Here is an 11,105-nt window from a genome sequence, read left to right as displayed (position 1 = left end):
TGCTGTGTGCCTGGGCCCTCACCAGGCCCCATCCCTCACCCACATCTGCCCTGGCCCTCAACACCTCCCATCCCCCTCCCCATCGGCCCCAGTGCCCTCGCCACCTCCCATCCGCCACCATGTCTGCCCTGCCCCTGGCCATCTCCCATCCTGTTCCCCCGTCTGCCCCACCCCTCCTGGCTCAGCCCCATGGAGTTTCCTTTCAAGGCAATATTGAATGAAGTAGCTGAGTCCCACCTCCCCCGCCCCTGGGCTGGTCACGGGGACAGCAGGAGTGGGCACCACCCCTCTGCAGCATGTTGGGGGGTGGGGGAAAGAATGGGGCTATAAGAAGAGGGGCAGGGAGCTAAGACCCCATCACTGGGGATCTGGTGTGAGCATCTGTCAGTGAGCGACGGCACCTCCTGCTCTGGCACCATGGAAACCCTGGTGAGTCCCCCACCTCCTCCTGCCCCATGGAAACCCTGGTGAATCCCCACTGTCCCTCATCTCCTGCCCCTTGGCAACTCTTGTGAGTCCCTCCTGCCTCCTCCTGCCCCATGGAAACCCTGGTGAGGCGTCCCCCCACTTCCTGCTCCATGTAAATCCTAGTGAGTCGTCCCTGCCTCCTGCCCCATGGAAACCCTAGTGAATCCCCACCGCCTCCTTCTGCCCTATGGAATCCCAGGTGAGTCCCCTTTGTCCCCTTCTCATGGCCCAGAGTGCCCCACGGAAGGCCTGTCTGCCATTCACACCCCACCCCATCAATCTTCAGGGGGTTATCCCCTGCCCCCTCTCCTGTTGGTGGCACATCAGGGGTTAGGCAATGTGGGTTGGGGGGCTCTGGGTCTGTGACCAGGCTCAGGGGCATTGACGCTGTGGGGTCCTGTGCAGGTGTCGGGATGGATGCCCAGGGCTGGACTCCTGCTGCTGCCCCTTCTCCTCTGCTTCGGGCCAGAGACTGTCGACAGCACCAAACCCATGGAGCTGAGAGAGATTGTGGATCATGTAGATAAGTGAGTGAGACCCAGTGGGGCATTTCCCATCTGGCTGTGACCCTTATGCCCTCCCCAGGTGGTAAATGAAGAAAAAGCGAGGGGCGGGGGGATGCTTCTCGTTTGCCCTCTGTGATTTTCTATGTCATTGGCTCAGTGCATGGTAGAGCTGGGAGGGGTGATTCTGGGGTGCAGGGGGAGCTGGGGCTCAGAGCTGGGAGGGGTGATTCTGGGGTGCAGGGGGGTGGGGATCTCATTACTTTTGTGAAAAACTAGTTGGAAACTGGAATTCCAATTCCCTCAGAAATTCTGAAATTTCTATTTTCTTTTCAGTCCGAATTACTACTAAAAGTTGAAAACTTCCACGGAATGGGAATTTCAAATTTTGTTTTGGAAAAATTAAAAACAGATTTCAGTTGGACCATATCTGAATATTTCATTTCAGAAAGATCAAAATATTTCCATTTCAGCTTTAGTAACTTGACTTTCCTGCTTTATAATGTAATATAATATAATATAATATAATATAATATAATATAATATAATATGAAAGTCCTGATATTTTCACCTGTATATTATATACAGCAATATAACATAACAAAAGTTAAAAAAAATGAAGTCATAACCAAATGTTTCAATCTAAACAAATTGTTCTGATCATTTTTCATCCGAAAACTACACAAAATCGATGTATTCGCTTGGAACATTCAGATTTTGTTGAATCAGCCTTTCCCTAAGGAAAACTGCTCTGTCAGAAAAATTTTGAGCAGCAGTAGTCATGTGCTTGCTGTACACTCCCTTTGGAATAAATGAGGACCAGATACCTTGCACCCAAGACTCTTTAAAGAACTGGCCTGTAGGATAAGTGCCCCCCAGTATTATCAGGGTGAAGAGGTTAGATTTGGACATGGGAGACTGAGCATTAGCATGAATATTCATGATAGCGCTCAGGCCTTCTAATAGGACAAGCCACCATGAACCTGGCTTCATTCGCACCCCCTGCTCCGGAGGCTGGGGGCTGCAGAAGGAGAGGGTGCTCAGCTTAGAGGATGAAGGTCTGCAGGGCTATCCCTGCTCCAGAGGTGACATTTGTGCTCTCTCAAGCCCATGCTGTGTCCACCCAGAGCAAGATTCCCTCCCAGTAGATGGTAGCTAAGGCGAAGGTCAAGGCGTAACCTGATTAATTTAGGCACCCCTGCACTTTTCCAGTTCCTAGGGCTCAGGGAATAATTTTCTGCAGGTCTGCGGGGCCTTTTACCAGTGAAAGAGCCTTGCCCAGTCATATCCTTAACCTCTATTTATTAACAGCTACCAAAACAGAATACACAGGGGAAGCAGACAATGCTCACCACTCCCAATAAGGCAGAGGAACTTTTCCTGGTGGCCTGTCAGTGTCAGGTCATCTGGGGCTCCAGCTGCTGCATTGAGGGCTGGCAGGGTGCTGAGGGCTAGCGGCTCTGATCTTGGGCTGTGCCCTGGAGTTAGCGTCCAAAGAACTTCCTTCCTTTTGGACCCCAGTTTATATAGTGAAACTTGAGTCCTGCTTAGCTATACCTTTCCCAATGGTAAACTAAAATACTACAAAATTGTGTTTTTCACCAACCCTAGCCCATTACAAAACAATTCTTTACCCAATCAGACCCTGCCAGCTTAGTTGATTTAAATCTTGCAACATTAGTTATGCACCAGACAGAAACCATCCAAGAACCAGACAGAGACCATACAGATAAACAATAGAGAAGTGGGGGACTATAAGGGCAAAACAATAGAAGTATCGATTGAACAATGACAGCTGCTGATAAATGGTTTCTTGCCAGACCGCTGAACGCTGTCAAACAAAGTTTTCTTTAAAGATCTTAAGAGCCTGGTGATGGTGGGGACTATTAGGACAGAAATGCCTCCTTCACAGCCCAATGTTACATTGTTATTTTATAATGTAGAGGGGATGTGAGGACGTGACTCTCTGTTTCCTGGCTCCCGCCGCTAATTGCCAAAAAAGGCCTCAGACCTTACAGATTCGTGCCCTGTCCTCAGCCAGCCATGAGCCCCCCCGACCCTCCCCAGTCCAGCTGCACAAGGCCACTTCAGGCAGAGGTGGGACGGGAACCCAGCTCTCTAACGGGGCAGACACAGAGCTTTTCCCAGGGAATGTGCCACATATAGGTGCCATTGTTAGCCTCCCTTTAACCACAGTCACAGTCCCCTCCCAGAGCGGGGGGGAGAAATGGGGAGCCCCCATCTCCAGTATTCTTCAGCTTGCCAGCAAATTGCTGTGTGTCCCGGGGCCAACTGTGTGTCACGTCCCTCTCTTGGGGTGGCTCCGCATAAAAGCTCCGGTTTGCTCCTGGAGCTCAAGCGGTAACGCTCTGCCCTGGGGAGCTGACGGACCAAGTCTCACACCGTGCTGATGATCCCCGGGGGGCACCTCTGGCAGTTTCTTCTTAAAACCACCCTCCAAGTTTATTTCATTCTCCCAGGGAGCAAACATCCCTCGACCCAGGCTGGAGCCCTGAGAGCCTAGAAGCGGCCAGTGACAGCACCATGTGCGACCCAGCCCAAGTTTGCTGCTCAGGGCTGGGGGCAGAGCTGTTCAGAGCCCCACATCTCCTGACTGCCCTTCGCTTTGCCTTTGCTTAGGGATGGGTTGGCTGTTGAATACGCCTTCGCCATCAGCCTGGAGAAAGCCACTTGTGAGAACCCATCTGGTCTGGAACATGTGCTGCCCAGGAACAAGCTGCAGGACATGCAGGCGGCCATTAACCAAGAGGGCGGCCTGCACGACCCAGATGAAGGGCACATTGTGACTGCCCAGATGAAGCGACGCCTGCTCCAGGGCAACCAGAACAGCCCCATGCAGAAGCTCCTGGCCCGGATCTACAACGAGAGAAGCTGCCTGATCTTTTTCACCATCCACTCGCCCTGTGTGGGGACGTGCCAGCTGGTGAAGAGGCCCCACAACATCCTACGGCTGGTGAGCGACACCTTCCGCCCCATTGACAACAACTACAAGGCCTTCGTCTTCCAGCAGATCTACCAGCAGGACCGGGACCTGGGTCCCAAAAGCCTGATGGAGGCCTGGCACCGGCTGCCCGACGTGCCCCTGCTGCGCTGTGACACCAAGGGCTGCAGGGACTGCAGAGGGAACGACCCAAAAACCGACAGCAACGCCTGCCTGGACGAGATGCGAGCCATGAGGCAGCTGCTGTACCCACCTGGCAGGGGGCAGGAGAGAGAGCAGGGGGGAAAGGGGAGATCAGAGGATGTAGGGGAGAGCAGGGGGCACCTTCGGAGGGCTGGGGAGATGGTGAGGCAGGTGGCACCATTGGAGGGCTGGGGAGACAGTGGGGCAGAGGACGACATCGTAACATTGGGGGGATGGCCAGACATTGGGCTCCGTTGGAGGCGTGGGGGACGGCGGGGCGGTTGGCGCCGTGGGGGACGGCGGGGCGGTTGGCGCCGTGGGGGTAGGCGGGGCGGTTGGCGCCGTGGGGGACGGCGGGGCGGTTGGCGCCGTGGGGGCAGGCGGGGCGGTTGGCGCCGTGGGGGACGGCGGGGCGGTTGGCGCCGTGGGGGACGGTGGGGCTGAGGGCGCTGCTGGAGGCTTGGGGGATTGTGGGCAAGGGGACACCGTCGGGGGCGGGGGGAGAGCGGGGCATGGGGCACCATCGGAAGATTTGGGGGATGCAGGGGGTGCAGGGGGTGGGACATTTCTTCTCTCAATGCCTGTGATTTTGCGGTGTCCCCCCCACCCTGAATGATGAACACCAATAAAGTGTCAAAGCATCCTGGGGCCTCCTGTCTCTGTCGATGTGTCTGTCTCCCTTCTCTCTGTCCGAGCATCTGGACTTTACACAGCATGGGAGGCCTCCCTGGCAGTGCCCCCTTCATCGGGCCAGGCCTGGGCCCCCACTTTTTGCCTGGGGCTCCCCCTGAGCCCAGACCCTGGCACAGAGCTCACCCCTTTGGGAGCGAGGCAGGGCAGCCTTTGCCAGACACCCAGCTCGCTATGGATCACCCTGGCCATCTGCTGCCATCTGCTGGTGATGTGAGGTAGACACATGAAAAACACAGTGGGCAGACCCCAGTTTGGATCCGACGGGAGGGCAGCTCAGTGGGGGCTGAGAGGGGATCGGGGCAGATCTGCCCTGTGGGCTCTGGGAGGGTCCATGAGATTGGCTGGCATGTGCCATACCACGAAAACTGCTGGGCAAAGCGCTCTGGCTCCAGTGCTGTAGGCTCTGAGATGCTGCGCTGGGGGTGGGGGATGGGAACAGGGGGCAGGAGAACCAGTTAGACAAAAACCGGGGCCTGCCCTGGCTTGGTGAGTCGTACAGGCCTGTTCATTTCATCAGCTTCTCTCCTTGAGCCATATTCACCTGCTCGTTAACCAGGCAGGGATCCTCTGGTGTGAACAGGTGTGTGACAAAGGCCATGGCTAGGGTCAGGTGCCTGTCAGTAAAGCTTGTGCTTCATAAGACGATTCAGAGGAGAAGAAACAGGTTTCTCTTCCGGGAAGGCGGCTCTAATCAAACACGAGAGAAACCCAATAAAGCTTTAAAATCTGGGCAATGCGCAGGGAAGGGATTGTAGCAATCAGAACGAATTCTATTTAATGGAAAATTGCAAGGATCGTTCAATCCCACAATCAGGAAGTGACAGGGAAAGACTTGCGCTTCCTCCCCCAATTCCCATTGCCCATTGCGTGCTAGGCGCTGTACAACCCCCGAAGGAAAAGACACTGAACCCGTACATAGATCAGCAGCAGGGGTTCGATCCCTCAGATCCCCAGCTTGTTCTGTGAGCTCCAGGAGCAATTACTAGCCCCTTCCTCAAGCAGCCACTGGAGACGGACATGAGAAATGCTGTCTCAGTGGGTTACCCAAGCATTCAATCCATGACTGTGGTCAGACATCCCCTGTCAACAGACACATCCCGCTCCTACTTTCCCCTCTTGCATCCCCGCCTTTCCCCAGCCCAGGTTATTCCCCATCCCCTCCTTCTAGAAGAAAAGACTTTCCTGGTTTTCTCAGGTGTTTGGTTTCTAACAAGGGTTTTAGGTGAGAATTTTCCACTCACAGTGACAGGGCTTCCCCCACCCCCAGGCCTGGCCCCACGGTTCAGATCACAAGCCATGAATGGCAGCAGAAGGCCCCTGGGTGGCTCCAGATGTCTCCAATCCAGAGCAGGGAGGAAACTGAGGCAAGGGTTGGGTAGGGAGGGGTGTGTAGATGTGTCAGACGTCTGTGCACAGTGTCTGTGTGTCTATGCTGCACCTCCCGGGGGGGGGGGGGATGATGAAGGGGACCCCGCCCAGGGCTCCTACCTTTTGGTGGAGCTCTGCCAGGGGGGTGTTTAAGCTACAGGAGAGTCTGAGGGGTCACCCCCAGTTGCAGGTGCTGGGCAGGGCGCCATGTGTCTAAGCTGTCAGGGCAGGTGCTAGGCAGAGGATCTGCACCCCGAGATTGTGCCCGGGGACCCCAAGACTCTGGATGTGGGCTCTGTTCAGACTCCCACATCCAGCGGCTGGGTCCCCTCACAGCATTCTGGTGAGTGGCCAAGAGGGGGCGCTTGTCTGCCACTCCCTGCCAGGCGAAGGGAGAGGGGTGCTCACCCTGGGGCTGTGGGGTGTCTTTGCTGAGTAATTCCAAAAAAAACCCCAGCAGTCCTGGGCAGCGGCCAGCTGGAGAGACGGGCCCAGGCATGGAGAACGGAGAGGAAGGGAGTGAACTGTTTCTCTCTGTCACGGCCTGGGCCAGGCCTGGGCCAAGCATCCTGACCCCAGGATGTGTTGTGTGTTGGAAGGGAGTTTGACCGTGTCTGAGCAGCCTGCCAGGAGGCAATCCCAGACACTGCCCTGCCAGGGGGTGCTTGGTGTCTCAGCAAGGACTAATGTAGGGGAGCCATCCAGCTGGCATGCACGGGCCGTGGCTCTGGAAGGAGGCTCAGCTGCTGGCCCATCCCCTGTGGAACGAGGGTGTCTGCATGTGAGACTGGCCTAGCCAGGGGCATGGAGCTTCTGAATGGGGCCATGGGGCAGAGACCGACCCCTATTCCTGGGGGTGTTCTCTTCTGGGGGGCCCAAACACCCCCCCAAGCCAGAAGGCCGTGTTGGGAAGACCGAGGCAGCGGCAGGGAAGCTGCATGTCCTGAACTTGGGCAGAACTTGGGTTCACCTAAGCGGGAGCTCGGTGGGATAAAGGGGAGCAAAATCTGTACTCACTGCTGATCAGGTAATGTCAGTCCGGGGCCTGGCCTGGCCACTTCAGATTCTTAAACCTTAGGGCTAGTGCTGCAGTGAAAGTGTTCTTAAATGAACAACATGTGCAGGGTCATCATCCGAGACTGCTATAACATGAAATATATGACAGAATGTGGGTAAAACAGAGCAGGAGACATACAATTCTCCCCCAAGAAGTTCAGTCACATATTTAATTAACACTTTTTTTTTAATATCAGGGGACAGCCATGTTAGTCTGTATCCACAAAAACAATCTGATCGAATTGGCCCTGTCAAAACTGGTTCTCCACTTGTGAGGTAAATCCCTTCTATTCATGTGCCAGTATATTTATGTCTGCATCTGTAATTTTCACTCCATGCATCTGAAGAAGTGGGGTTCTTACCCATGAAAGCTTATGCTCAAATAAATCTGTTAGTCTTTAAGGTGCCACCGGACTCCTTGTCATTTTTTTTAACAAGCATCATCAGCATGGAAGCACGTCGTCTGGAATGGTGGGTGAAGCATGAAGGGGCGCACGAATGTTTAGCATATCTGGCTCGTAAATACCTTGCAACACTGGCTAGAAAAGTGCTATGTGAATCCCTTTTCTCACTTTCAGATGACGTAAATAAGAAGAAGGCAGCATTATCTCCCGTAAATGTAAACACATTTGTTTGTCTTGGTGATTGGCTGAACAAGAAGTAGGACTGAGTGAACTTGTAGGCTCTAAAGTTTTACATTGTTTTGCTTTTAAGTGCAGTTATGTAACAACGCCTCTACATTTGTAAGTTACACTTTCACGATAAAGAGATCGCACTACAGTACTTGTTTGAGGTGAACAGAAAAATACTATTTCTTTGTTTATCATTTTTACAGTGCAAATATTTGTAATGAAAAATAATAATATAAAGTGAGTGCTGTACACTTTGTTTTCTGTGTTGAAATAGAAATCAATATATTTGAAAATGTAGAAAAACATCCAAAATATTTAATAAATTTGAATTGGTATTCTGTTGTTTAACAGTGAGTGTAACCACAGCTAATTTTTTTAATTGCTTTTTTTTTTTTGAGTTAATCATGTGAGTTTTCTGTGCATTACCTCAATATGGTGCACATAACAAAATTCATTCCACACACGTCTGGAAAAAATTAGAGGAAAAATTGCTGATAGCCCCGGTACTTCAAACCAGGTCCCACTCCACCTGACCCCACCACTGCTCTCCTACCCACGCCTCCCCATTTATCCCCCATCCATAATTCCCCCCCCCTCACTGTGCCCTATCCCCACTGTGATGGGTTATCACCCCTGGGGTGCAGTTTGGGAGGTGCAGGAACCACTGTGGGCTTTGCTGGAGATACTCAGCCTCCCCAGGCCCTGTTATCACCCAACACAACTGCAGGTGGTGCCACAAGCCCAACTGAGTTAACTGAGTGCTTTAGTGCTAAGCCACTCCAGGACATACAGCCAAGCTTCCCAGCCTTGCACCCCTGCTGGAGTATAAACCCAGAATTATACTGTCTTGCACTGAACAAGGATCTGTACAATGTGGTGAATTAGTATAGTTTGCTCTATAGTTCCCTCAGTGTGGGAAAGCTATGCACAACAAGCTTGCATTAACCAAGCTGAGATTTTCCCCAGACACTTCATTCAAGATACATTGTGACAGGGCAGAGGGGGGGAATATGTGACAGGGTCGGGCCAGATGGCTATAGGAGAGTAAGAGAAGGCAGATATATTAGCCCCAGGCTAAGTAGGTCCCTTTTCCCTGGGTAAGGTAACAGGGAAGGTTTTTTGAAACAGGAAAGAAGTTTATTTGTAACAGTTACAGAAATTACAAAAAGATAAAGAAAAACTTAGCAACAAAACAACGCAATCAGAAGGTATAACACAACAGCTTTCAGGAGGGAGAGGTGTTCAGGCTAGCCCAGGCCCAGAGCGGGGGGGCTTCCTCGACACTCGTGGTCTTCCACCCTCCTGAGTTACCTGGTGGCCTAGAGCGGGGGGGCTTCCTCGACACTCGTGGTCTTCCACCCCCTCGAGTTACCTAGTGCCGCGCCCAGGGTCACCGACCCTCCCTCTCCTGAGAGTGCCCGACAAGATGGGCACGGCTGCGGGGTGGGTGGTTGGGAGGGAGGGGGGCACACCCATGTATTATAAGACCCCTCCTAAATAACAATAATGATGGTGTTCACAGCAGCTAACGGCTGTGGCTGGCGTCTCTCGCTCTGTCCCTCAATCAGAGGGTCAGACGGAGGGAACCGGACGGGGTCACCGAGCAGAGAACCCCGGACAGCGCCCACCGTTCCTCGAAGGTGTCAAGGGAGTCGGTGGACGCCGCCCAGAGGAACTCCGCCCGGATGCGTGAATGTACTGAGGATCGGAAAACGGCCCTACAATCGCAGGACGCCTCATGAGCCAACCTCCGCTCTCTGGTCTTATAAATGGCTGTCTTAGCCAAGGCTAGGAGGAGGCTAACCAGGAGATCCCGCGACTTGGTGGGGCCACGGATGGGGAGTGTATAGATAAAGAGGTGAGGGGAGAAATGAAGCCAAAAGCGCAAAAGAATATTTGTGAGGAGCCGAAAAAGAGGCTGCAATCTGGCACACTCTAAATAGACGTGCGCCAGGGTTTCCCTCACATTACAAAAGGGGCAAGTCTCCGGAACGGAGGTGAAACGTGTCAAAAACACGCCCGTGCTCACGGCCCCGTGAAGGAGCCGCCAACTGATGTCCCCGACGGGCCTCGGGACCAAGGTGGAGTACAGGCTGGCCCACCGAGGTTGCTCCCCCTCCAAGGGTGGTAGGAGATCTCGCCACTTTGTGTCGGGGCGGGACACCAGGGTGCGGGCGTGAAGGGTATGGAGCGTGAGTGTATATAAATATTGCCGTGGTGCAACTTGAAAACCGACCGGTTGCAATTCATGCAGCCGGCTTGCAGTGAAAGGATGAGGGGTGTGTTGGGATCGGCAGGGTAGGGGCCCGATGGAGAGGTCCGGTGGGCCTGGGGTAAAGGATGGGCGGGGTGCGCCCTCGCGCAAGGCTCGGCTGACATAAGCCCGAGCAGCGGGGGTCAAAGCGGCCTCCACCTCCTGAAGCACGCGCCGGGGGGTGCGAAGGCTGGAGAGCCCCATGCGTCGAGCGAGCGTCAGGGGATCCAGCCAGTCTCCCCGGTCGTAGTCCAGGAGGTCCCCGACCCTCGTAACTCCCGCCAGGACCAACCTCTGGCGCACCGTGCGGGACTCCGCCGCCTGCACACGAAGTTGGGGGTTGTGTAGCAGGGGCTCCGTGAGGAGATCTGCCCCCACGATGGCCGCCACGGACCTGGTGGTTGAAAACAGTTTCCAGGTCCGGAGGAGGTCCTGGTAGAAATCCGGCAGCCCGGAGAGGTCTCGCGGAAAACCTCTCGGACAAAGATAAAAGAGCTGCCGGTCATATCGGAGCCCATGGAAGCGGCGTAGGAAGGCGTGCGCCAATATGCTCCACGTCGAACTACCTGCACCATAAAGGAGCCTCTGCAGGGCCTGGAGGCGGAAAACGCGGACCTGAGTGTACAGACACTTCAGGCCCTGCCCTCCTTCCGTCAGGGGCAAATGAAGAACTCCAACAGGGGCCCAGTGCAATCCTGACCAAAAGAACTCCAGAATCAATCTCCGGAGGTGGGACAGGAAACCCGGGGCCGGGGCTAGGGTGTTGAGCCGGTACCAGAGCGTGGACAGGACTAGTTGGTTAAGCACCAGTGCTCTCCCCCGAAGGGAGAGACATCGGAGTAGCCTCGTCCATTTCCTGATCCGCTCAATCACGCCGCCTTCCAAATTTTGCCAGTTCTCCGGCGGAGAAGGGTGCGTGGCAGAAAGGTAAACGCCGAGATAGAGCAGAGGGCCGGCACTCCACCGGATGGTCTGAAGCGCGGGTG

General features: G+C 54.3%; 1 protein-coding gene across 1 annotated transcript; it reads left to right on the top strand.

Annotated features, from left to right (window-relative positions):
* The first annotated feature begins 361 nt into the window (after window positions 1-361).
* LOC141976852 (uncharacterized) lies at window positions 362-5,716 on the top strand. The gene is made up of 4 exons (XM_074938017.1): window positions 362-429; window positions 874-995; window positions 3,612-4,278; window positions 5,684-5,716. The coding sequence occupies exons 1-4, from the start codon at window positions 418-420 to the stop codon at window positions 5,714-5,716; spliced, it is 834 nt and encodes a 277-aa protein (XP_074794118.1). The 5' UTR covers window positions 362-417.
* Window positions 5,717-11,105: the final 5,389 nt, after the last annotated feature.

The sequence above is a fragment of the Natator depressus genome, chromosome 23, assembly GCF_965152275.1.
Source record: "Natator depressus isolate rNatDep1 chromosome 23, rNatDep2.hap1, whole genome shotgun sequence".
NCBI classification, from domain to species: domain Eukaryota; kingdom Metazoa; phylum Chordata; order Testudines; family Cheloniidae; genus Natator; species Natator depressus.
Note: the sequence above shows the minus strand (reverse complement) of the source record. Positions and strands in the feature narration are given on the sequence as shown.

Bases quoted from the DNA above. Each gene is read 5' to 3' on its own strand.
- LOC141976852 (XM_074938017.1), top strand. The intron at 996-3,611 runs GTGAGTGAGACC...GCCTTTGCTTAG, and splicing joins ATTGTGGATCATGTAGATAA to GGATGGGTTGGCTGTTGAAT. The intron at 4,279-5,683 runs GTGAGGCAGGTG...ATTGCGTGCTAG, and splicing joins TTCGGAGGGCTGGGGAGATG to GCGCTGTACAACCCCCGAAG.